This window comes from Trichoplusia ni (assembly GCF_003590095.1).
Source record: "Trichoplusia ni isolate ovarian cell line Hi5 chromosome 9 unlocalized genomic scaffold, tn1 tig00001717_group8, whole genome shotgun sequence".
NCBI classification, from domain to species: domain Eukaryota; kingdom Metazoa; phylum Arthropoda; class Insecta; order Lepidoptera; family Noctuidae; genus Trichoplusia; species Trichoplusia ni.
Genome location: NW_020799665.1, coordinates 8,110 through 34,910, shown reverse-complemented (window position 1 = coordinate 34,910; position 26,801 = coordinate 8,110). Strand labels below are relative to the sequence as shown.

Genomic DNA, 26,801 nt, shown 5'->3' with positions numbered 1-26,801 from the left:
ACCGAAAATATGTTTCACATTTAAACCGAAATGAGTAGAGCTTGCAATCGATTCTATTTGAATATCGATTTGAACTGTCGCATTCAGTAACCTCGTTTCTTATATTGTTATGTTCTTTCTGTAGTACTCGTCATGTGATTTCTCGATCGTGTATTACACGAGTACACTATTATCTGTTCGAGTCTGACTTTGACGAGGTTCAGTGATTGTCTCTTTGGTTCCGTGCAACTAGAGTCATTATTGTAACTTTCAAAAAATGCCTGGAGAACTCTTATTTGAAATAAAAACTTTTGATTTTGTAACGTAACACGAGCGACATCGACAGTCCCACACCTACACTTATGTTGCATTATGTATACCACTTCTTTCATAGACCATGTCCTGTCATGGTCTAAGAAAGAAGTTATTATGTATATAAATGTATTTTACAACGGAGTCAGCAAATTAATATATTAGGATTTTTATGGAAAATATGTGTGACATTATTAATCAAAAATATGTGATATTGTTATGTTATTGTATTGTTTGTTTGCTAGCATTTATAGCGTGTTCTACCTTTATATATGACGATCGCATCGAGCCGCTTTTACAATCGTAGTTTATCGGGTGATGCAACACCCGACAGCACAGCACGCTGTAGCACTCGTCCACAGACGTGAGGACCTGGCCGTGCTGCGTCATGGGGGCTCGTGTTAGATAAGCGGCTTGCGAGTGATCACCGCTGGCGAGTTAATGTTGCTCGAATGAATCGTTATCAGTCACACGGGTAAGGTAATCCAAGGCCGCGACCGGACTGCAGGCGATGACTTGGCATTGAGCGCGGCCGGCTGTGGCCATCGCGTGCGCGCCTCTCACACTCATGCCGCCGCTTATCATCTCCAAGCACTACTTATTGGATATATAATGGTAAATGCTTAACACGCAATATCTGCATTAAATTGTCATACATATTTTTAAGTCGACTGGGTTGATTTGTTTTTTTTTTGAGGAAGTTGTTTAATAATTGTAAACAGATGCGTTATATCACATGTCCGAGCCAGTCCAAGGACTATGGAGAATTGAGTGATTTACATCTACTCGTTCTTACACTTAATCATATTATTAATCACATGTTTTAAAATATCGTAGTGCTTGTATATCGGGCAGGTAACATGTACCTACTACCGATACTGTTAATGATGCCCATTCGTGTCCTTTATTGATAGCTGAAACATTTTGTATTTGTTCACAGTAACAATTATGACTTATCGTACACGGAAGACGTAATTTATCGCGTTTAAAGGGTTTATCAAATACAGAACAACTGCTTTGTTATTCACATTTTATTCAGAAATTCCAAGTTTATTAACATTATTTTTTTATAATATAAATTCATTCGCTAGCGTAATATCTAAACAACCTGCTTACAATTCCAGTCTTCGGGCCAACAGCGCCCGCGCGCGCGGCCCGCGCCGCCGCCGCCGCGCTCCTTGTGCCGACTGCGACCCGAGCGCGACGCGAGCGCGACCCGAGCGCAGCCCGAGCGTGACCCGAGCGCGGCCCGAGCGCGACCCGAGCGTGACCCGAGCGCGACCCGAGCGCGCCCCGAGCACTGCCGACGGCGGCGCCGCGGCCCGCGCGCGCCTCACAGACAAACCGCGCCTCCGCCGTTATAGTATCAAGTACGCAATACTCTAATTTAAATGTACATTACAATACATGGATCACCTCTGGTTGCACTGCTTATTGCTTAGTGAGAGACTGGCACGCGCCGCCCGCCGCGCGCCTGCCTTATAAACTCCGAATATCAAAATATTACATCGTCTAACAAAGTAGAGACAAGAGAGTCGTTGTAGAGATTAAATTTATATATAATTACTTTAGTATTAATATTTTATATATAATTTACATAGTTCTAAACAAGTCGACGCGAGCTAAACATGTGTTACACTATGTACAAATACCGCGCCGATTGCGCGACCTTCCTTCCCCCCCCCCCCTCTTTATATGAACGGCTCACGGGCACCCCCTAGCCTAGTATGCTGCTGTGTACAATTATATGCATTAAAAAATTATTAACAATAGTTATTTTATTCACCTGTCATGTAATTCGTTCAGTTTCCTTTTGTGAAGATAACAATGACAGAGCTTTATCATGTGGACACGTTTCGATCGTTTGGCACACTATCATGACGCTGTCAAAGAGACGTCGCATCATGTAGCTCGGAGCAGGAGCACATTATGTTTGTTTTATAGAGTCTACAGCTTCGTAGCTGTTGAGCGGTCAAATACTTGAATATTAAAAAGTCGTAATAAAAAAAAAAACAGAAAAAAATAGTTATTAACATTGATAAATTTTAAAATTCGGAGCTGAGCACAAATAAACCGACGCATATTAGGACAGACCATGGACGGATCACACTTAACACACCACACGTAAAGTAATGTCACTTTGCTCAGAGATCTGGACCAAACCAAGTGCACTTAACAATAATTAAACAACAGACTTTAGAAGATAACAGACTAGTGCGAACCACTGAAACCTCTCCATGCAACGTGACCACTAGCTCACACGCTCACTGACAACATTCACTAAGAAATATGATGACATCACGACGCGTGGAGGGGTTCATATATGGTCCACGGACCCTAAGGCAGGTTAGAGTATAGATGTGGATGGTGCGAGGGGGGCGCGCGGTACGCAGACGCCAGCCGCGGGTCCAGGTTCCCATACTCCTTGCCCGAGCGCGGCCGCAACGTGCTCGTCGTCTGCCGCATGACCCTGCACAACAAACATCGTCTTTAACCATGGGTCCGAGTTTTATATACATTACCTTCATAAAAAAAAATATTCCATTCACCTCATGGTGACAGGTGTATCGGAAGACGAGTGTGATGAGCATATTGACAACGTTTCAATGTAGTCAGACATGTCGGAAGTACCGCTGGACGTGCTATGTGTGTCCATGACTCCTAGTAAAGAGAAATGAGTTATTGAAAAAACTAACAGAAGATAATTAATTTATCAAATGTTTAAATTAGCTAAGCTTAAGTAGGACATAAATATAGCTCACCTCTGAGCGGCTTAGCGGAGAGCACGGGCACTTCAGCCTCGGCGGAGGACGACTTAGCGGGTACGCGCACTCTCTGCAGGGCGGGCGCGTCCCGCAGTGGGTCGGTGGACTTGGAGCGGCGCGGCAGCGTGGTGTGCACGCCGACCGCCGCGCGCCGCACGCTGCGGTAGTGGCGCCGCGCCGCCGCCGTCGTCAGCGGCAGCTCGAACAGCTCGCCACGTCGCAGGGAGCAGCTTGAGACGCCAGAGTCGTTAGAGCTTGACGAGTCTCTGTTGCCGCCAGTTTTACCCGGCACCGAGGACGATCGCTTTGTTGGTGGCATTCTTCCTCTAGCATCTTTAGATGCCTCTGAACTATCTGCATCTGAATGTTTATTATCTGTGGTGCAATTACACGGCGTAGACGTTCGTACCTCGTCCAGAACAATATTGCGAAGAGTTTCTATCGATGACGTAGAACCATTACTTCCTACGCTGCCTTCGAATTCCTTGACATCTTCAAGAAACCTTGAAGAGTCCGCAGAGCTAGAGCGTTTTCGGTATTCAATTCTATCATCACGCTCCAGAACATCACGCTGTGCTCGAGGTTCCTCACTGATGCATCCAGCAGTAGTACGCCGACAGTTATCGGGACCACATAACGTTGGGTTACTTGCAGATTTTTCTTCTAGCAATCTATTAATGGGACTTCTTGCTGGATGTTTTAGAGTGTTCAACGCAAATCCACCAATTGGTGACATCGGTGTGTAGCCAGAGGGAGGCAGTTTGCTCTGTTCTAATTTATTGCTAACGCTTGGCTCCATCATTAAATAGTCGTCAGTCGTGCTATCTGTCCGGCTCTGTTGGAGGTGACCGCATTGCGTGCATATGGTTTTACTATGGGTAGTAGTGGCAAACGAAGCCGGCTTCAAGTTTGCGCTAATCGCATCTAACTCTGATTGCGTGACTCCTACCTTTCTTAATAAATCTTTGGCATTTTCGTAGTGTTCTAGGGATAGAGCAAAACTAAGATTTTCGTAATTAGCTAAAGGTCCGTCATCTATTTCAACAGCACTCGCGTTGTGGGTGTATTCGATCTCTGTGGACAAGTCGTGCCTTTCACAAGGTCTCTGTTTTCTTCTAGTTTTACGCGACAGATCAATTGTTGCGTATAAAGCACTCCGTTCACTACTATTAGGAGTTACATTTTCTTTGTTGGGAACTAAATTATCACTAGACACAGTATTTTTTCTACAATACGGTAGTTTGATCCAATTATTCGCCCAATCAGTGACTCGTTGACAGGGGCAGTTCGCGGGCTGAAAGTTTTCTTCTGCATCGATGATCGTCGGTTCCTTCCGTCTTTTGCCAAATTTTAGTAAACAACCGCAAGGTTTTTTTAGTATAACGGCGTTCTCTTCGGCAGTTTTAGTAACTTTGAAAAGATCATTATTTAAACATTCTTTTAGCCTTTTTGGCGTATCGTAATATTCGCCTTCGACCTGTAGATTCAAATGAATAGACGTATTTACTAGAGATAGCTACAGGCTTCGGGGTAAGGGATAAAACAGTACAAATAAAAAAATTGAACAATGAGAACCTCATAAATGTAGTGAATCGATCTTGCAAACACGCGTCGACTGCTGTGTTGCTTTGCTCAACCGACACAATGATGAAAGGATTTTAAATCGAATCATTCTTTGTGATGAAAAGAGGAGACTTTACAGTTACCGGAAGCGGTCGCCGCAATGGCTGAACCCAAAATAGGGTAGTCAAACCCTGACCATGAGGAAAATTAACTCATATAAAGTTACTTGTTACCGTTTTGACGCCACAAGACAACGTTAGACAAAAGAAACAGCGACTTTGATAGATGTGATTCAACTGTAATATCTGCGACAGCCACCGTATTCCCCGGACCTTGGTCCCATAGATTACAGATTTCGGCAGCCCAAAATGTCTTTAGGAAAGAAAACAATGAACTACCTGTGAGATGGACATACTGAATAAAAAGTAAAAGTAAACGAAAAAATACTTTTTATTCGTTCAAAATGCCGATTTTATATGTAAGAAAGAAGTACCTAATATTAAAATAATATTTAATTCGGGCAAAGTTTTCCACAATTTAAACATTGGAAAACTAACTTACCTCCTGATACGGCATCTTGGGCACGTCATAATTCTCGTAGGGACCCACTCTTCCTGGCCGGTCTTCCGGCACGCTGAGTGCGCATCGACACAGCGGGTCCGGCTTTTTGTTCAGGTTCAGCTCTAACCTAGTGGGCTTCGGGGGTCTGTCTGGTGGTTTGTCGGGCCGAGCGGGGCAGTGGCATACGTCCTCAGTCTTATCAATTACACTAGGTAGAATATCACAACGTTGAGTGAGCTCTGTGGGGTCAGTAGAAGGAGTTTCATTCACGGGTTCCATGGTCCAGGCAGGGTTGAAGTGTTTAGCACCAGGTGTCAGTGCTGCCGTTGACGATCGCGACAGAGCGCCCAACTTTGAGATACAGCTCATACATCGTTCCAACGTGACGTTACCGACGCCTTTCCAAGCAGGCGTTTCCTCCGACGTCTCGTTAACCGATGCAGTGTCTCCAAGCCCCATATCTTGGTAATGGGTTCGCTCCATAGATGGCCAGTATGGAGATATAGCTCCGGGCTCTTCACAACCGTCTTCATAATTATGATTATCGATAGGAGGGAGCGAAAGATCTATAGTATTAAGCTCCGAGAGTCGTGTATCGGGCCGGTAAGCCTTATGAGACTTAGGACTTTCTCCACCTAAACAAATAACTGTGTAAGTTCCCAAACTATAAATGCAACTATAGGAACAAATAATCAATAATGCAAAATATCTAGACCCATTTCAGCCATGGCGGATTGTCTCTAAATCCGCAAAAAAGGAGCACTATTTATTACCATACTCTATTAGCCAAATAGTATGGTAACCTGACACGATCAGAGAGGAATCAGGAGCTTGTTTTGAGTTCGAACTCAAAACCTTTGACATGGCAGTCCTGCGGTTTACCCCTAGTCTAACAAATCTTCATAAAACAAACGTGTTTATATGCGTAATATAAAATGAAGTACCTTCATTTTTCTTCGTAAGATTATTAGGTCGCCTCTTAGGTGACAATCGGCCCTGTGAGGCCAGATCAAAGTCACGCGCTATTTCTTTGGCCTGATCGGAAATGAGGACGTGAAGACCTTCACCTTTGCCACAGTGTGAGCCACCCTCGAAGCAGAAACGCCCTTCGACCACACCGTAACGCCTGCGGAATTTGGACTCTATAGAATTACTCTGCAAATACACAATTTTTATTACAGTTTTTGTAATAAGATATAGGTACCTGAGATGCGGCAATTCCCAGATGCCGAGCAGACGCGGCGGCACTCCCGCCGTGAGCGCAAAGCGACGCTCGTGCAGGTGCAGGCGCGCCGGGCCTGCCGCCAGGCGCCGTCCGCCCGCCCCGCCCGCGCCCCCTGCGCCCCCCACCAGCACCAGGTAGTGGCGCGGCTCGCCAAGGTGCGCGCTCACCTTTACCTGCACAGCAAACGGCTCATGACGAGACCTCGCGCGGCCACACTACACCACGACTGTCAGCAGCGATAAGCACCTGCCACTGTATGAGCCGCTCTCGTGTCTCGAACGCGAGGATGGCGACGAGGTCGCGACAGACGAGCGCCAGCGTGTTCGAGTGCTTGTCGAGCGTGAAGCCCGACTCGCTGCCGAGGTAGTGCTGCAGGGATAGCGAAGCCTTGCTGGCGGCGCCCGCGCAGCGCGCCTTCGAGTCCCGGTACAGCTGCAGGTGCACGCAATCTAATCGCACACAAAATACACGACTGAATATCGCTTATGTTATTATTGAAATACAAAAGTTTTAATCATTTACCTACTGAAATAAAATGTTACAGTACTCGTCCGAAACGGTCGTTCGACCGATTTTTATGAAATTTTGTACACATATTGGGTAGGTCTAAGAATAGAACAACATCTATTTTTCATAGTAATAAGTGATAAGGGTTGCTCACACTAAACAAAAATATTTTATTTTTTAGTCGAAATTTTATGTTTCAAATTTTTATAATATTGCAGTAAAAATACAAACAACTAGAAAAAAAAATATTCGGCAAAACAACGTTTGCTGGGTCTGCTAGTACCCTTATAAAACTCACAATTTCTTGATAATTTTTTCAAAATTTTTCGTTCGACATTAAAAGTCGGATTTAAAGCGCGAATGTCGAAAATTCGGATACACAGATATTTCAATAATATAAGAATTTATACTAAATTGTTATTAATCAGCATGTTAGCCTTTTCCCAACCATTTTCCCATCGGCTTCAAGTCTAACCGGATACAGCTAAATATCAGTGTTTTATAAGGAGCGGCTGGCAATCTGACCTCCTCAACCGAGTCACTTGGTTAATATGATATCCCTTAGACAAACTAGTTTTCAGACTTTCTTAGTCTTCTGTAAGTCAAAGATGTGTAAATAAGAGCCGGAAAAAAGGAACTCGTTATGACAGAAATTGCCCGTCCGTCCACGTAAGTTTAGCTTAACCTGTGATCGATCAATCAATATTTATAATATGTTCTTAAAAATACTCGTAACTAAATTACAAAGTCGAGCAGAATAAAATCTCGCAAACTAATTAATATGCTGCAGTCACTTCCCGCATCGAGCAACGTCAAAGAGATTCAGTAAAATTCAAATCATTCAATATGTTATTATGTTTACATGTTTGAACTCTCCAAAATCGTGCAGTTTACACCTGCGAGGAGATCCCCCGCTCACATTTCAAGTTATCGCTTGCGGACAACAAAGTGATCTCTCACATTCATACTGTTTTATGGTGTAGAAAACACGATGTACACACGGGAGTCTCTGTAAAGGTGACAGCAAGACAGTCGTACTGCTTTACTCCTCACGCTCAGACATGTGTAACCTGGAGACGCTTCGAGCAGCGAAGTTATTTAGACTATAGTGGTTTGTTATCTTTAAAGTTCTATACAGCTTATAAGTTAACAAAAAATAAAAATATTGTGCAGTAAGTGAATACGGAAACGTGACAACAGCTGCCTTGATGCCGCTCTCAGCGATGCTCGCGCGCCACCCGCACCAGAGCCACTCGGAGGCGCCGACCGCCCGCGACTATACGCTAAGAGCGTATTTATCGTCAGCCAATTCACTAATAATTAATTAATTTGTAAAGTAACTATTGCTTCCGACATAACCATTACTATTACTTCCGATACTGCCGACGTGTTACTGCCCTGCCATGATATAAAAACGATACTTACTTTAAAATCTTAGTGAATTAACTATCGTGAGAGTGATTCAACTTAAAATGATGTAAACATTAAAAAATAAAATTAAATGCAACGTTCGGGGCATATGGGGACCAGGTGCACGAGTTCTTTATAAAGAACTCGCAAAGCGTTTGGTCGACTCTACCCATGATCAGAAGGCTGGTCTATATTTTGCCCAAAGAATTAGCATTGCCATACAACGTGGCAATGCAGCCAGCCTTCTGGGTACGTTTCGCGACTTTGGCAGGGATGAAGATGTATTTTTTGACGCTTTGTAAATAATGTATATTTTTCTTTTTATATTGATATAGTTTTAAAAATGTAAATATTAATTTAGTTTAATTTATTGTAAAAATATTATAGAATCTTAGTACCTACCTTTAAATCAATAACAAATTGATATAAACCGAGTTTCAATATTAAACAAATATCCTGAGTAGAGCTCCGTCTGAAGCAATGATATGCTTGAAATACAAATCGCTAAAAACACAATCAATACTGCATTAGGCCTAGGTGGGTTGTTACAAGTCATTGCAAGTTTATGGACATTTTACTATAACTATAGCTGTATAAGTGATTCATGATTGGTCTGGCTTAGCAGACGCAGTGACTGTAAGATAGTAAAGTCAGTGTTGTTCTAACACTTTATGGGCAGTAACACGTCGGAAGTATACATTAGCAGCGCGCAGCGTGATAAACTGTGTGTCGCCGTCGCGCGCGCGCCGCACACGACGCGCGCATGACTTTCTCGATCGTCACGTGACTCATAATTAACTTGTTAACTTGTTGTTGTGTTGCGGGATTACTTTGTGTTAAAACTGGAGTCTTGACCGGTTAAAAAAACTACAGACACAGGAACCCAGTTCAAAAAAGTACCTAAACTACATTTGTGTATTAAGCAAATCGATCACCAAGGCTTAGATCATGTGTCATCACTCAAACATGATCTCAATTCTCGCGTTTGGTTGTGGGGTTCGCCCCATAGATTACATTCAGTTCAAGTACTCCTAGAAACCGAATTCCTCAGTGGAAACTGTAACCAGAGAACTAGATACCCACACACACGCACAAGAGACACATAGATTACAAACAAAAGAGTTATAGCACTTTTCGCGCAAATTGATTATTATTGTCGTTTATGTATCATATCGCATTATTATATCGCAAACAAAACTGTGTAGAGGGAGTGTGTTGTAGGGTCAGTCAAACCTAGACATGAATTAGAGAAATCCGTTGAAATTTGTGCGGTGGTAGACAGACAGTCGGCTGCACAGACAGCACGGCCTCAGTAATAGAGATCTAGTTTTACCCTTTGAATATGAAACCCTAAAAGGTAAGAAGTGAAGTTGTTACTGGAGTGAATGCTAGGCTAGGTATAATGACTGCAATACGACATCTTGTAAGCGAAACTCAGTCAATGGGGAGAAGTATCAACTTTCAATTTTACTACTTAAAATTTTAAGTTAAGATTACAGGACCAATGATACAATAGCTTCAATGTATTCAACTGTCAAGTTAAAGTCAGGCTTGTCGGAAATCAATATAATTCTAGTACATTAGACTTCTCTACTTGTTAACTGTTCTATAGCGACGAAATAGCGTTCCACAGCTTTATTTAAAATAAATAAAGATGACCACTTTCAAAATCTATGGAGGAGAGCTCACCTGCGACCGGCGACAGCTTGCGCATGACGCACCATCTCGACTTCCACTGCGGACAACACACGGGCGTTAGGTCTCAGCTCTCGTCCCACTCACATACAAGTACATTCTATGCTCGGGTCAGCTCACCTTCTTCCCGTCGCGAAATTTGACAGTCCCTTCGATGATAGTGTTGTCGTCAGCCATGTCGCGCCGCGTGTCCTCACTGCTGTGCGTCTCGCATCGCTCTCTAGCACACGCGCACTCACACTGGCTCACCTACACGCGCTCATCTGCAACAATAACAACCCGGTTCAAACTCACTATACAATCACATATAAACTCACACTACATGCTGACTATATAAAAATTACAAAAAGAAAAATCAACTAATGAAAAAACTTTGAAAAATCAAGTAAATTTTTAGGTCATTATGTTAAATATGAGCAGGCTGGTGTGACTCCAAAATAAGACAGAAACAATCTCTGAAAATAGCTTTCTCTTCTAGATGGGAGGCAAAAAATCTATAAGTACAGTGCATTGTTAAGTTGAGATATAACGCGATACGTAAAGCGTAAGGTGTAATGATCGTATATCTTTTGAGAGCGGGAATTATAAAAAAAAATATTTGCTTGATTACCCAATAATTGCAAGAATTTATAAAATCACTTGTGATCTAGTTAGGTCTCATGAACAAACCAAGACTAAGCCTATGTATGGAAAATTAACTACCTAGTCAAATACAATAGAACCATTTTTTTGTTTATGTTATTTTTTTAATATACATTTTAAACGGTCATTTATGCAAAGTCCAAATATTGTCAAACGTGAAAACGATAAACGAATAGTTTCCAGCCTTACAATTCATAGGTCACAAAATTTTGTGTCAACATTGAGACGCCACGTGAATGTACGAGTTTTATAAGTGCTGCAAGTCTCATTATTGTATATCTAGCACCAACGAAAATAAGTTGTTCGCTCTTTATAAAATTCCTTAGCACCAATGCCCCGCGCCGCGCTGCTCGCCCTCGCTGTAGGCCCTAACACAACAGCCGTCGTATGCGACAAGCTCACAGGTTCAGTGCTATAACCAGCTCAGGATTTAATATGCTACATTTTGTATCGCATTCCTTACGTGGCAAAAACAAACAATGGACTATAAAAGTCATAAACCAAGAGTCAATTCCAAATAATATATTCAAAGTATTTTCACGTTTTAGAGTGACAAAATACTGTTAGAAACAAATATACTGAAAAATATATGCGCAAATCCTGAACGAAATGCATGTACCTACAAGTATTCCCTTTATTTTAATTGGATGACTAGAAAACCTTATTCCAAAGTGAGTAAGTTAGCCAAATCCTGTACGAATGACATTTTTTAAATTATTATCACACTTTAGAACTTAGGTTTTTGAACTGAACTATTTAATTGTTTTAATGACATGAAACAAACAATATATCAGTCAGAAGCACTGGGACATATTTACTGGATTACTTTATGAAGACTCGGGATCTAAACTAGCTGAAGAGAGCTTTCTAGAGCTATGTGCTCATCGGTAGCGGAGCCTACCGTAACGCCACTGTAACCCGCGCTGGCGATGTCAGGGCCGCATTCGTCAACATACCTAGCTGCTTTCAATTTTCGAGGTCTCATTTAACGGTGATATTTAAGTATGTTAAGGTCCATCCGACCTGTAATAAGTGTTATAATTATTTTGCCTCCTTTTGTACGGCACTTCATCAGTGTAAAAACGGAAACCTATTGCTATGACTCCCATGTCTATTTGTCTGGGGTCCGTCTCTGACCTAGCTGTGTATCAAGTAACTTCAAATTGGATTTGACACAGTAACAAATATTGATAATAAAATTGAGGTTTAGCAGTGTTTGCGGTCATTTTGATGGTGACCATTTTTCCATTTGTTTCATACTTATTTGCTTGCATCGTTTATGCATATTATGTTGAAATTCTTGCCCGCCATTTAGTCACGCACCCGGCTATGAATACATGACGTATTAGGAAGCTTATGGTTTTGTTAGAGACAGACAAGCATTTGTGTGATCCACAGACGCTTGTCCTGAGTCTGTGTATGTGTCTTGAATGTTAGCTTAACCCCTGCGATACAAGGGTTCAATCACATGGAGGGGGAGTCAATTATTTCTTTTTTCTAAACTGTGGTCTCATATAGACCCCTGACGCCTTCGGCTTTAATACTTCTAATCTACAAAACTTCCTGAACACTGTTAGGTGTTATGATAATAACTCAATAACTTTAAATCAATAAGTGAATACTCAGGGTTAGGAAAGAAAGTTACTGTATGATTAACACAATTTACAAATATGTATATTATATTAACAGTAATATAATTCATTTCTAATATAGAAAGCGCAATAAAAGTAGAGATATATAGATGTAATTACTTATAATATTTACAGTTATATTATAAGAGATATTGTCATTATTAGACACTAAAGAGCACGATCAATCTCTCTGACTTGTCTTTGAAAGGCTCGGCGTGCCGTATGGCGTCAGCAAGATATTCCACAGACTAACTGGCAACCATATTATAAGATACGCGGATATCGTCAATATGGTCATATGATGATCTTACATACAGTGTCTCTGTTCATGTATTTAATTAATAAGAATTATTGTTCGAGAGTGTAGCGAAAATTACATTTGAAAATAATAGAACATGCGATGCCGGCGAGGACGTACTGGTAACCATTTACGAAATCCAAAAATACAGACCAAAGATACAGAGAAAACAGAACATGTCTGTTTAAGATATCTTGGAGATGTCAATTAATTTGCTGAATGTCGGGATATACTCGTACAGCCACATGACTCATATATAAATAAAAATATATTATTTCTGACAATAATGACCAAATTGTTAGACATATTTAGAAGGGTCGATAATTATACATACGTCTAGTGGTTACGGTAGTAAAATAGTTCAAATAAGTACACATTCGTGACTACAGCATGCGAGTATTGGATGATGATAATTCTTGATGGACACGAACCACCAACCTCAGATTCATCATGATATCATGAAATCATAATTAGTAAAGAATCCAGGCGTCACGCAAAGGTGATGGCAGTTAATAAGTGTTTTTTTTCACCCGCATATCCTCTTGCCCACCTTCCTAGTGCTGTGGTACAAAATCATAATTTCAGCAAATAGCGCAGCTTCAGCGCAAGCAAGAGTTCAAGCACTTTGAACAGCATGCATGGAAAGCTCAGTAATGTCACATGTTATATCAATGCAACTGGTTCTTTGAGAATTTGATTAAATTCTCTAGCTAGTTGTAGAGCAGGTCTCTCTTATCGCACTGACAATAAGAGACACATACGTGTGTGTACTGATTTCCTAAAAGCACGACCAATTGTCCAACAACGGCCTTTTTAGTATTCATTCATACACACACAAACAAGAAATGCATTTAGTTGCTGATTTAGAACTCTCGTGTTTGATACTTTTAATATCAGAGTGATGAAGCTGTTTGTTTTACAACCCAGTCATATCGACAAATCACGGTAGCGATATGAACTCATTCAGCGATGTAACGATGATCACGGGCAACACCGCGCGTCCAAACTGTACGCACGAGAACTAAATCTACCCTGACTTTGTGTCTTAACTACTATAACTTATTTTTTACCTTTATTCAATTAGTTATTTTTGCTTCCTACCTAAACTTTTCTTTTTACATTTCTTTGTTACGATTATAAGACGTTACTCTTTTCTCATAATCTTTCCGCTAAACAGGTTATCAGTGCTATAACTTTAAATCGTTATTCACTAATACAACATGGTAGAATATTAAACTCATATTTATTACCAACTTTCTGTTCAATTTTAAATCATCTTAACTTAACTGCCGCATTTGTAATTTTGTAAGTGACTTGTGTTTCGTGACACTAATTAATATTAAGACTAATCAGCCGTCGCATTTATTCTCCCGAATCTCACGATCATAAATCACATACATTTAAACATACTTATAGTTGTACCCATCCCAACTGTTTTTCTACTATACCCAATGGTTGACTTGTAGATAATGCCTCGCGGTATTAAGTTCTCCTTATGTACCACAAATGTACGTAAAAGTTTAAATTAATATAGACAGTTGAAACATTACACTCCTATGCCACTTGTGCAGGTGAGTTTTCTGAACAGATTTTCGAAATGTTTCTTCAAATTATTTATTATGCATTATTTTATTTTGCAGATAAAGTTTAAGTGGTAGACGAGTGTAGCTGCAGGTAATATCAGAGTTTAAATTGCAAAAAAGTACGTCATCAATCGACTGTTGAAGTTGATAGTAGAGTCTGCAAATAATAACATTAATAACTTTGTTTATCCCTGTCAGAGATATGTTAATTTGTATATAAATTGGTGCCTACACTAGAATCCAATTAAGTTATACGTTATTTAAAACGGTAAAAATTATAGCGTTCTTAATAAAATTCTAAGATTCAAGTAGCGCTGATTCTGCTCTTATGCCAATCAAAATGTAGCCGTTATGAAGCCAGCCCCAAGGTGGGCGCCAAGAAATAAAACAATTTCTTGCGTGCGCGTCATGGACAGAATAATTATGTCCGAATTTAGTTCAAAGCACTGTTGCTCATTTGAACATATTGTTCTTCAAATGCATTCGAAAATATTGTACGAAAATAAATTACCAGAAACAATGGTCCTCGCAATAATTTGTATAATCACTGGCACGCAACCTTTCATGTCATACACTTTCACTGAATACAATATAACACTTCTTCCAAAGTCAAGCGCCAAGCGTTAAGCATGCGACCCAGTGCGGTCGGTACTCACAGTCACAGCACATAACTAGTTCGCGGAGTTCGCGCGCAAAGTTTGTTGCGAGATAGATGTCGCTGGAAGCGACGGGAGGCAGCGCGAGGCGCGCGAGCTGCCAGGGCGGACGCTCGCCACTGCCGGAGCAACCCTCGCTGCGCCCCGCGGGAGCCGGGCGCGGTCGGGGGCGAGGGGCGCGGACGCCGGGGGCGCGCGCCGGCGGGGGGACCCAGCTCGCCCGGACCCGACAGTCTTCGGGGAAATTTTGACGAATGACATTTTCGTAATGTTTCACTTTGAGAGGAGCGGCGCGCCTTCACGAGGGGCTATGCACTCCGCTAATTGCGCTTTTAATGAATACTGATGCGTCGCGGGCAAGTGCGGGGGTGCACGCGAGTGCAGGGGGGAGGGGTGCGGTATGGGCCCCCGCGGGGTCCCGCCGTAATGAGCGACGAGCAATTTGTGTAATTGGCAAAGTTGGTGTACTTTCCGCGTTCGGCCATCACAGCTTCATTTGGGACCATTCATTTCACCGGTGTCTCAACACTGAGGTGCTGCGGGCCAGCGTAGAGTGGCCCAACGTTCACCAACATCGCCTACCGCGCCCACCGCCAATAGAGACACCAAGCGCCTAGAATTTTATGTATCTATTATAAGTAATTTATATAAACTTCTTAAGAATTAAAACATTGCTCTCCTTCTGAAGCTGAAAAGATGATCACGCCATTTGATACAGAAAACACCTCTTTACTCGGAACCCTCTCAACCAAATATATTTTGAACCGTTTAAACATTCCTTTAAGTGTTTTCGCTCCATCAGTGAACTATGACCGACTTATTAAACATGCCGTCTTTATGGAACTGCGTGTAGCACGCGACACGGCGGCGCGGAGCATGCGGAGCGTGACGCGAGCAGCCTGCCGCGAGGACTTCTTAACAAACTCTATACCATGCAACCGCATCGCTTAACTTGCTAAGCATTGAGTATTGATAAATCCTCAGTGATTAATTACTTACTTAAAAATGATTAATAAAGTGTATGCGTAATAATACACTTCATTTATTAATTGTTTTTATTATGAGTATCAAACATACAAAACCAATCAAAGTTATATGTATATGAAAACAACATTGATGGTATTCAAATAAACCAGATGTAAAGTTAAAATGGCAATTGCGTTTTATTATTATGTAAGGTAAGTACACTTAGGAAGCTATTTTACAGTATTACAATGTAATAACACACACTATTTTACGCTTGACTATGATTAACATTGTTGTTGTTATAGTCTCAATCCGTGTATTGTGGGATCACTTGTGGCAGGCATGCAGACCGGGGCCGATACAGGCGGCATAGCCCATGAGGTGCGGCAGCTGGTTCTGCTCGTACAGCCCCGTGAACATCGAGTGGTGGGGCCCGCGCGCGAACACAGCCACGTCGTCTCCGCCGTGGGTCTCTGATTCTAGGGGCACGCTTGCCGGGAACGCAAAATTGATATCGCCTGAAAGTAAATTCAAAAATTACCGATACATGTGCTAGAGTTGCAAATACTACAGTTGTATGTTATTATTAGGATTGAAGATATTTACGGTATTCAAGCTTGGAAATGTCTTGTCGCAGTCCGGCGTCGGTGTGCGGCCGGTAGCCTGGACCATTGGCATACGAGAGCGTCATGTAGGGCACGCCATCGTCACCCTTGTCGTCGGAGGGCCCGAGGATGTCGCCGCCGCGCCGCGTATAGCCGCTGAGGCTCATGACGTGGGCGTGGTCTGACGTCACCACCAGCAACGAGTCCTGCTCAGCCAGAAGCGAGGCAGCGCGCTCCACGGCCGCGCTCAGCTCGATAGCTTCGTCCAGAGACTTATGAACTAAGTTGTCGTGATGTGCGTGATCGATACGGCCCCCCTCCACAAAAAGGAAGAAACCCTTCTTGTTTCTACTCAGTGAGCGGATAGCCACTTCAGTAAGTTCAGCAAGAGTTGGTTCCGTTTTTGAATCCGCTTCCAAGTGATATTGCATATGACTGCCTTCAAATAATCCCAGGAGGTATTCGGGAAGGTCTGCAGAAGCTGCTATCAACTGGTCTCTGTTCCACACGTACTGGTAACTAACGTTACGTGCTTTCTTGTCTGCCTGCCATTCATTGATCAAGTGCCTCCCATCTAGTCTTCTACCATTTGTACCCTCTTCGTCAACAGTGGTATTGGGCAAAAATTCTCGACGTCCACCACCTAAAATGACCTACAGGACAACGAAATCTGTATATTTTACCTTCCTGGCTGCATGTTTATCATAAGCATCAATGTGAGAGACACAATGTAGGAGTGTGTTTAGTTTTAAGCTTACCTTAAACTTGTTTCCAGGATGTGAGTGCACCAGCTGCAGCGCGATGTCCTGCTGGCGCGCGCCGGCGCACGCATCGCCGATGTCGGCGTCGCTCTCCCAGTCGCGGGAGGAGGTGTGCGCGTACGCGCCAGCCGGGGACGCGTGCGTCACGCGCGTCGTCGTCACTATACCTGTAAATGCGTCATCAAACTGAAAACTAAAGTTGATCCGAGAAAGTTGTTACAAACCTCTTGCGGGATATTAGATATATATGTACCAGCGTCCCTGCCGTCAGAGAGGGCCCACTCGGCGATAGAATGCACGTGGTTGTGCGGCAGTTGCGCGGCCGTGCAGTGTTCGCGAGGCACGTTCGCGCTCACGCCGATAGTGCCGATGTTGGCCTTGGCCCCGCCCAGGTACGCCGTCGCCGAGCACGCCGAGTCTGCGATCTGCGCGTCCACGCAATACGTCTGCGACACAACACTTCTCTGTAGTACAACCAAACCACACGCATACCGAAAACTGGGAAGGACGACCGATATCGACCGATTCTAATAAAATAAACTTAATAACTACTTACATATAATAATATTATTTTAATATTGTAATTCATTGTATTGTGTTGAAGAGCTTGGTTGCCTGTTTCAACGCGTTAATCTCAGGGAGAGCAGTTATAAGGAAGTACATAATATACTCGTATGTTACAATAACATGGAGATGTTGCATGCCCCTTGAATGGTTACCAAATCAATTCCGCTATGCGTGGTCAAAATCAAGTTTGACCATGTCATTTTTGTTATTAAAATATTCTAAATACTGTCCGCTCGCTATATGTATTACTGGTCAACTTGGTCCGCGTGGTTACAAAGCAGTTAAATAGTTTTAGGCCCTACGTCAGTCGTTAAATAAAAAACAAAAGAAATTAGTTATCGTAAAATATGTGTAAAATACTTTACAATAGATATGGCAAAAAGATTTTAAGAAAACACCCTAATTTCAATAATTTACAAGAAGATCTTTAAAAAAATCCATTACTGCTATAGAGTCATTGCTATGACGATTTACCATAATTATCATTGTTGTATCAAAGTAATTGGTAAGAACTTATCAGTTTCCGTGACTGCAGTTATTTTTTATTTATTAACTAAACTTGATCATTATTCCACGTAACTATGTTTTCTTCACAATAACGTGACAACCCACCAAATGTAATTTCGGTTTTGTCAAATAATTAGTAAAACTAAAATGCTGTCTGTACGTCACCATGCTATATCATATGAACCGTGACAGTTTGTCACTTAGACTCACATTGTACTGTGAGAGATGATTTTGCCGCTATAACAACAAACACAACAAATCACAAATGTAATGCGGTTATAGTAAGGGTAACAGTATCTACAGTTAGTAGTATGTGTTTAACAACATATCATGAAACGAACGAAATGAAGGTGTTTTTATTACGAATTCATTAACAGAACTTTGCTTATAATTGATATAGTATGAATGATGATCGTTTCAAGTATTACCTTGACAAGTCCTACAGTTGGAAACGTCTCAAAGGCGAGGTATGTCTCCTCGCCGGTGGCGTTGCGGCGCTGTCCAAGCAGCGTGCGCGCGGCCGCCAGCGTGGGCACGGACATGCCGTCCCCCAGGAACATGACCACGTTGCGCGCGGTGCCCGTGACGGCGGGCCGCGCCAGGCGCGCCGCGAGGCTCGCCTGCGCCTGCGCCGCCCAGTAGCGCTGGCTCAGCTCGCTCTCCGGGACGCTGGAATTCGGCGCCGGGGACCCGCGCAGCAGCTTGTGGTACGCGTCTCGCCCTGGAGGAACAAACACCGTGTGAGAGGCGGGCGCGCCCCCGCGCGGCGGCCCCGGCGGGCCCGGGGCGGGCTACGTACCGCGCGCGGGCGCCGCGAGCGCGACTGCCGCCAGCAGCAGCACGACGTGTCGGGGGCGCGCCATCACTCGCAGTGCGCGCGGCTCTCACTGGCACCAAGCGTGCGTGCCGCTCCACTGACCCGGCCTCCGCGACTATCCGCCGACACCCAATGATAGCATCTCAATCGAAGCCGATCTCAGTCGACTCGTCGCATCACAGATAACGACGACCGTGTCACTTGGGATTTATCTTTTGAAGATGTTTTACGCCGTTCATTTGCGTTTTGTTAATATTAACACGGTTGGCTAGTAGGCCACTACCTTAGTAGGTAATACGACCACAATACGACACGTCTCTACTTTGTTACAGTGTAACTGTAACAATCCTAGACTAATAATAAGAAGTCCACGTGTAGCTCATGTAACATTGGTCACGTTATGGTAATAAAAGTGAACGATCTTCGCTAGATCGTAAAACAAATCTGTTTATTAAGACGGCACGTAGACTCCAATCACTCAATGTCTGCAGCGAGAAGGCCTTCCTTGCGCACGCTGCCGCAACTTTAATCCACTTAGGATTAAAGTACAGATTTGAAATTTGAATATATACTTTATTTGACATAGTAATTAGTAGCATACTTTATTTGGCTAGGTTTAACTAACAAATCCTAAGGATAGTACAATATCGATTTTTTTTCAACGCTTGTAACGATTTATTTCCGCCTTAATGCTTCAAACAAAATATAATAAATATTATTATTTCCTATCAGCTGTTTTCAATCGCAGACAGATATTTTCGCAGCTTTTGCTTCGGCCTTAATTTAGGCACTCTACAAGTACCTATGATGAAACTGTAAACTCAGTTTAAATATTAAGCAAAAATTAAATATAAAGAAACATTTTCTTAATAGAAGTCAAGGAAACCAAAATAATGTTACTATTTTGTAAGAGTATTGTTGGCGTTTTACACAAACTACTGAACAGATTCTGATAAAAGGTTTTCTTTACGTAAATATTATTCTTTTCCAACTTATAAGCAATAAAATTATTTTAAATATATATTATGGGTTTTTCATATGGAACCCTACCTTAAAACCTCATATGACTTCATAAGGAAAATTGATATAGATGATGAGAACTATCTGAAGAAGTAAATAAATAGGTTTGCTTAAACTGATGCTATATTTAAAACAGACCGAAAGCATAAATCAATGAGATTGACATAAAACGATTACATTTATTTTATGACTAGCTGGTGCCCGCGACTTCGTCCACGTGGTTAGGAGATCTTGAACCGCTTTCGCAGCGCACGCAAGGGTTTCAAAGATGAATAATTTTCTCCGTTTTTTCCACATTTTCCATTGTATCTTCGCTCCTATTAGTTGCAGCGTGGTGTTATATAGCCTTCCTTGGTATATGGTCTATTCAGCACAAAAAAAAATTAATTATAAAAAGTAGTTCCTGAGAAAAAAGTTCAAAAAAACTTTTCAGCTTTATAATATTAGTATAGATAGATAAACACTATAATAACTACGTTAAGATGTAACCAAATTGCTGCAGACTTCTTGACTGTCATAAAAACGTGAAGACATGTATTTTGATGTAAAACGAATAGTTTATATGAAAGCAATCATGCGAAACACTAAAGGAGAAGAATTATTTTAATATTTCATAAGAATAGTTCCAGTCTCACTAAGGATTTTAATCCTTGTGTCACGGGGTTTCACAAGAGTTAGGACAAGCATTCGTGAATCACATACATGTTTGTCCCACGCCTCATTTAACTCAGGATGACTGCAAACAATGATATAAAATCCACATGCTAAGTTGTTGTGACCACACGCTGCACGACAACCTGGCGCTGCCAACACTGGTCGAGACCGTCGAGCTCCACACGGCTGTGAGCGCGCTGCGCCGCCGCGCCGCCGCGCCGCCGCTCCGCCGGCCACCTGGCCGAGCACGGCACGTCATGGCTTACAGCGGCTACTCCACGCGCCGCTGTAGGCAGGATAACTAGCCCTACAGGTCGCTCTACAACTAGATTCAATATCAAAATCAATCATTTTCCCACGTTTTTATACAACTTACTTTTATTCCTTTTTTTGTTGGTTGATCGTTCCGGTTAGATTTTTGTAACTCAATTTTGAGGGACTTCCCGTTTAGCTGAAATTTTTAGGGTAGCTTCAAACCCGAGGACACTGCAATTTACAACTATAAGAACGGCTGGACAAATATTCATAAAATTTGAATGACATATAAAAACGTGAATATTTAGGTTTTTTAAATCTATTAGTTTTATTCACTTAGGACAGACTGTACTTTAAATTGTGGCTTAGCACGATTTAATACAAGTTGAAACGTAAATCCCTACTAAAATTATAAATGTGAAAGAAACTCTGTCTGTCTGTCTGTAACACTTTCACGTCTAAACCACTGAACCGATTTTAATGAAATTTGGTACAGAGATAGTGTTGACCTTGAGAAAGAACATCATCGGCCTAGCCTTTTCCCAACTATGTTGGGGTCGGCTACCAGTCCAACCGGTTTCAGCTGAGTACCAGTGTTTTACAAGGAGCGACTTAAAGAACATAGGATAGTTATTATCCTGGACTTTTGAAGAGTTCTCTTCGAAACGCAATATAACCGACCTCGACGCGGGCGAAAAGCTAGTGTATATTATACTAGTATAATTGAACAGAAACTACTTTTACGGATTTTATCGCGGTTTAATTTTAGATTTTAGTTCCCGACGTTTCAAAACCTTTGCAGGTATCATGGTCACGGGCAGACTGAGATGGCGTTCGTCTTGACAGAAGATGTTGCTCGTTCTACCTTCATATTTTAATTAATTATTTGTGGTCCGACAGCAGTACTGCAGTATGAGCTCACTGTGTCTTGATGTTTTGCAGCGCTGCTCTTGGGTTTGGCCTTGAGTTTATTTATTATTGGATCCCAAGTAGGTGATATCTTCCAGCCATCTTCTCTATTGAAATTAGGGTGTTTTCTAATCTCAATAGCCTCGCGAAACATCCTAGGTAGGAATTTGGATTCTTTAGCGAGGATCTGTGGTTGGTCAAATCTAATATAATGGCTGGAACCTTCAGCATGTTCGGCGACTGCAGACATCTAAAATTAAACCGCGATAAAATCCGTAAAAGTAGTTTCATTTCAATGTCTAACATTCGCGTAAACCTAAGAAACCACTATACTAGTATAATATAAGCTAGTACTTATAGTAGCCAGTACTCCTAGCGTGAAAGCGTGACAGACATACAGACAGACAGACAGAGTTACTTTCGCATTTATAATATTAGTAGGGATATTACAAAGTAAGCGTGCACTCGCGCTTACCTTTGAGTAAACAGATAAAGTCAAAGCAAACTTCACCGGTTTTCACAGGGTTGTCACCACTGAATACAATAAACTACTGACATACCTGTTAAACTTTTTGCATTTTAAACCACACACAGCTTAAATATATGGTTTTTACTGCATGGATTGTCGAGTTAAAACCTCGCGTAGGACAAGCATTTGTGAGATCCACGAATGCTTGTTCTGCTGTTATTGCGCTGGTGACTTGAAGGTTTGTGAACACCCTGCAATGCAAGGACCTCAAGGTGAATCATCAGGACTGGAGTAAAAAAAGACGTTAACAGTAATAATATTTTTACTTTTTGAATAAATCAATTGATTGTATTTGCTTATTGTAATTGTAACTTGGTACTAGGTACTAACTGACGATTCGCGAGTCGGACTGGCAGTTATCAGGATTTTATTGATTATTTTATTCATGTAATCTAATCAACTACAATTACTAATTTATCATGTTAATGTATTCAATTTTGTGAATAAATTATCTATATTGTTTGACTTACATGAGTATGTAATGTTTTCTGATTATGTTACGAATGCAAGATTAGATTATTCGAGAAAACCATATAAAGCTTAGTATAGCCGCGGTAGTGTGTAGTTGTGATCATAGCCATGAGGTCGATAGTTACGTTGCTGGTGTTGGTGGCTGCTTGCGGCGCGCTCGCCGACCGCTACCACCCCGCTGAGCCCGCTGAGCCCGCCGGGCCGGCCGGCCGCGCTACGCCCGCCGAGCTGCTCGGCAGCCACTGGCGGGCGCAGGCGCAGGACGCGCTCAAGGAGCGCCTGGCGCGCCCCGCCAACCGCAACAAGGCCCGCAACGTCATCATGTTCCTGGGCGACGGCATGTCCGTGCCCACGCTGGCCGCTGCGCGTGCGCTGCTCGGACAGCGACAGGGCGCCACCGGCGAAGAAGCACAGATGACTTTTGAAAGCTTCCCCACTTCCGGTTTAAGTAAGGTATGAAATCGCATTTCAAATATATTTTATACGGACTAGATTTCAATTTAGTTTTGGTTCAGTTATGGAGTAAAATTTGATTAAAATGATTAACCAAATCAAACAAAATATTAGACATGTTTGCAAAACATATTGAATGCGAATTTATTTTCCAGATAAAAAGCACTTAAGAAGTATAAAAATGTCACACTAGTAAAAAGCGTAAGTGACGCCACACGAAATTTTAAACAACTGTATCCCCATCATTTTAAATTTACGATACAAAATAAAAAAATACGTATCCAAATTAGTCAGAGATAAAAAAGATAAAATATCTTTCTATTAGCTCAGTACCTACTAAATTTACTGAAGCTAGTTTTCATCACCACAAGTTTATGCCACAAGTAGGTCGCAACGGCCACAATGCGCTTGATTCACATGATTATTCATTTAATCACTAATATTAGCAATATTACACTCACAAGTCACGACCTTCGTGGTCGAGTGGTGTACGCACCGGTTTCAAGGTGTCGCTAGCTCTGAGGTTCCGGGTTTGATCCCCCATCGGGTCAATGTAAAAATTCACATTTCTACATTGTCTCGGGTCTGGGTGTTTGTGGTACCTTCTTTGTATCTGAATTCCATAACACAAGTGCTTTAGCAACTTACTTTGGGTTCAGAACAACGTATGTGATGTTGTCCGCATTAATTAATTTATTATTTATTTATTTAAAAAAAGGCATAAATGATATAATACTCTTACATTCCAGACGTATTGCGTGAACTCTCAAGTTGCGGACTCAGCGTGCTCCGCGACGGCGTATTTGTGCGGCGTCAAAACAAATCAAGGCTTACTCGGAGTGGACGCGAGCGTGCAGCGACACAACTGCGAGTCATCCATCGACACCGCCCGCCACGTGGAGTCTATCGCGGAGTGGGCGCTCGCCGACGGCAGAGATGCTGGTCAGTTTCCACACAAACTCTAAAATTGACAACTTTCCTTAAAACTCAAAAATTGTTTCTCCTTGTATTATGCTCGTGGCTAACCTATAACCGCATAAGTGATTCGATCACAGGTTAAGCTATGCTTGACGCGGTTGGTCTGTAGATGGGTGACCATCTTTGTCATAACGAGTTCCTCCGTGTTTCGGAAGGCACGTAAAATTGTGGGTCCCGGCTGTTATTCCTACATCTTTGACAGTCGTTACAGGTAGTCAGAAGCTTGAAAGAGTCTGACAGCCAGTCTAACCAAGGGGTATCGTGTTGCCCAGGTAACTGGGTTGAGGAGGTCAGATAGGCAGTCGCTCCTTGTAAAACACTGGTACTTAGCTGAAACCGGTTGGACTGGTAGCCGACCCCAACATAGTTGGGAAAAGGCTAGGCCAATGATGATATCATATTTTAAAATCCTCCCTGTCGATATGATCATACACCTAAGGAAAATCAAACTACGCCTAGGAAGCTTATTTTTACCACAATAAATAGAAACTACACTACTTCGTGAATGTTATGTGAAAAATACTAATAGAATTATTAAATGTGAAATTGTCACTTCAAATTTACAACGGCATTGGAAAGTCGGAGACAGTCGGGTTGCCCTTGTCAAATTAATCGTTGATTGTTTAATATTTTTTCGTTGGGTCGCAGGTATTGTGACAACAACCCGCATTACTCACGCGTCTCCAGCCGGCGTGTTCGCCAAGACGGCGAACCGCAACTGGGAGAACGACGCAGAAGTAAAAGCGGCGAACCAAGACATCAACGCCTGCCCCGACATAGCTTACCAACTAATACACAAACATCCCGGCAACAAGTTCAAGGTTAGTTTCATTTTTTTTAGTTAGCTATTATAATCTATTTAGTTTCAAGTGTAATACAGTTGTACTGCATTGTATTTTATTTCGTCAGGTTATTTTGGGTGGTGGCAGGCGCAACTTCTTGCCAACCACAGTGACCGATGAAGAATCGCAAGCCGGCAGAAGGACTGATGGTCGAAATTTAATTGAAGAGTGGCAACAGGACAAAGCTGCCCGTGGTGTCTCTTTTAAGTACGTTTGGAACGTCAGTGAGCTTCTGCAACTGAATGATAATCTGCCAGAATATTTATTAGGATTGTTTGAAAGCAACCATTTGCAGTATCACATGCAAGCGAATCTCAACACTGAGCCCACACTTGAGCAACTCACGGAAACTGCAATCCGCATGCTGAACCGAAATGAGAAGGGTTTCTTTTTATTCGTCGAGGGCGGTCGCATTGACCACGCCCATCACGACAACCTTGCGCACTTAGCTCTTGACGAAACTCTTGAAATGGATAAAGCTATCAAGCGCGCCGTTGAGCTGCTCTCGGAGGAAGATACTCTAATCGTAGTAACAGCCGACCACGCCCACGTTATGTCGTACAACGGGTACTCTCGACGAGGTAATAGCATTCTTGGACCCTCAAGAGACACTGACGAAAATAATGTGCCGTACATGACGCTATCGTACACCAATGGGCCTGGTTTCCGTCCACATGTCAATGGAAAGCGATCCGATGTTACCCAAGAGAACGGATTTGGTAAGTATTACTCCTTGTATTTCATAGTAGATTCAACAACAAGATTATTGATGAATGAATGCATTTAACGTATACGGTTTATCCTTTACAGGCACTTTGACGTGGAAATCGCATGTCGACGTACCCCTAGACTCGGAAACACACGGTGGTGATGACGTGGCGGTGTTCGCGCGCGGTCCTTACCATATGCTTTTCACGGGGCTGTACGAGCAGAATCAGATACCCCACCTTATGGCCTACGCCGCCTGCATCGGTCCCGGCCTGCACTCGTGTGCCGAGGCCGACACCACCTCCACGCCAGAGGCGAACCCTCCAGAGGCTACTACCGCCAGCCCAACGACCGCTGAACCATCAGCTGCGGCGCCTGTCAGCGCTACGCTCGCACTTTTTGCTCTACTCACTACTCTTACTTTGTTATTACACTAATTTTTGTATACTCGTAAGCTATGAATAACAAAATAGTTATTTTTACTAAACGGTCAGGGTGATCTGTTCGATATTATTGAAACTATATCAATATAATTATATTGATTTGTTCTTTAGACTGATGTTACTTTCAACCTGAGTATGTTTAGTTGTTTAAATTTCGGGTACCTAGTTAAGATTAATTTAATTATACATTATTATTCGAATTAAATGTTTTATACTTTTATTTTAATTAATTAAGGTAATACCTGCTTAAATCCTCTACTATCATACTTGTTTCAAGTTTCTTTATTCATTATTTTCCTTCCTTATTAGTTTGTATAAACCACTTCGTCAAAGACAATGAAAAAAAACTTAGCTTACCGGTTTATGTATGGATTTGTGCCAGCCTGCCACATATGCCCATCATTGCAACTCCTGTAAGCCAGGATCTACAATGAAACCAACGAAAACAACAAGAAACAGAACTTCGGTCTGTCCCAAGGTTGACAATTT

General features: G+C 42.3%; 3 protein-coding genes and 1 long non-coding RNA gene across 4 annotated transcripts; 1 reads left to right on the top strand and 3 right to left on the bottom strand.

The window, feature by feature from the left end:
- Positions 1-1,307: 1,307 nt before the first annotated feature.
- On the bottom strand, positions 1,308-15,875 carry LOC113506299. Its single transcript, XM_026889141.1, has 10 exons — positions 14,683-15,875; positions 10,138-10,280; positions 10,012-10,057; positions 6,652-6,854; positions 6,385-6,578; positions 6,125-6,306; positions 5,181-5,815; positions 3,054-4,533; positions 2,841-2,952; positions 1,308-2,761 (listed from the first exon to the last, which is right to left on the bottom strand). Exons 2-10 carry the CDS (start codon positions 10,192-10,194, stop codon positions 2,629-2,631), a joined length of 3,042 nt encoding a protein of 1,013 aa, XP_026744942.1. The 5' UTR covers positions 10,195-10,280; positions 14,683-15,875; the 3' UTR covers positions 1,308-2,628.
- A 91-nt stretch (positions 15,876-15,966) lies between these two features.
- LOC113506300 (membrane-bound alkaline phosphatase-like) lies at positions 15,967-19,187 on the bottom strand. Its single transcript, XM_026889142.1, has 6 exons — positions 19,033-19,187; positions 18,662-18,954; positions 17,413-17,605; positions 17,157-17,326; positions 16,400-17,051; positions 15,967-16,311 (listed from the first exon to the last, which is right to left on the bottom strand). Exons 1-6 carry the CDS (start codon positions 19,094-19,096, stop codon positions 16,121-16,123), a joined length of 1,563 nt encoding a protein of 520 aa, XP_026744943.1. The 5' UTR covers positions 19,097-19,187; the 3' UTR covers positions 15,967-16,120.
- Positions 19,188-22,218: 3,031 nt separating this feature from the next.
- Positions 22,219-22,865, bottom strand: LOC113506302. The gene is made up of 2 exons (XR_003401713.1): positions 22,684-22,865; positions 22,219-22,608 (listed from the first exon to the last, which is right to left on the bottom strand). It is a non-coding gene; the product is annotated as an uncharacterized LOC113506302 (long non-coding RNA).
- Positions 22,866-22,974: 109 nt separating this feature from the next.
- LOC113506301 (membrane-bound alkaline phosphatase-like) lies at positions 22,975-26,512 on the top strand. Its single transcript, XM_026889143.1, has 5 exons — positions 22,975-23,341; positions 24,091-24,283; positions 24,968-25,140; positions 25,229-25,880; positions 25,972-26,512. Exons 1-5 carry the CDS (start codon positions 22,997-22,999, stop codon positions 26,304-26,306), a joined length of 1,698 nt encoding a protein of 565 aa, XP_026744944.1. The 5' UTR covers positions 22,975-22,996; the 3' UTR covers positions 26,307-26,512.
- The last annotated feature ends 289 nt before the right edge of the window (positions 26,513-26,801 follow it).

Coding starts and splice junctions, on each gene's coding strand:
- LOC113506300 (XM_026889142.1), bottom strand. CDS start 19,096: ATGGCGCGCCCCCGACACGTCGTGCTGCTGCTGGCGGCAGTCGCGCTC. Junction 17,327..17,412: donor CTCTGACGGCAGGGACGCTG/GTACATATATAT, acceptor ACGCATTTACAG/GTATAGTGACGACGACGCGC. Junction 16,312..16,399: donor CATTTCCAAGCTTGAATACC/GTAAATATCTTC, acceptor ATTTACTTTCAG/GCGATATCAATTTTGCGTTC.
- LOC113506299 (XM_026889141.1), bottom strand. CDS start 10,194: ATGGCTGACGACAACACTATCATCGAAGGGACTGTCAAATTTCGCGAC. Junction 10,058..10,137: donor AATTTCGCGACGGGAAGAAG/GTGAGCTGACCC, acceptor TGTTGTCCGCAG/TGGAAGTCGAGATGGTGCGT. Junction 2,953..3,053: donor CTCCGCTAAGCCGCTCAGAG/GTGAGCTATATT, acceptor TCTCTTTACTAG/GAGTCATGGACACACATAGC.
- LOC113506301 (XM_026889143.1), top strand. CDS start 22,997: ATGAGGTCGATAGTTACGTTGCTGGTGTTGGTGGCTGCTTGCGGCGCG. Junction 24,284..24,967: donor CGCCGACGGCAGAGATGCTG/GTCAGTTTCCAC, acceptor GTTGGGTCGCAG/GTATTGTGACAACAACCCGC. Junction 25,881..25,971: donor TACCCAAGAGAACGGATTTG/GTAAGTATTACT, acceptor TATCCTTTACAG/GCACTTTGACGTGGAAATCG.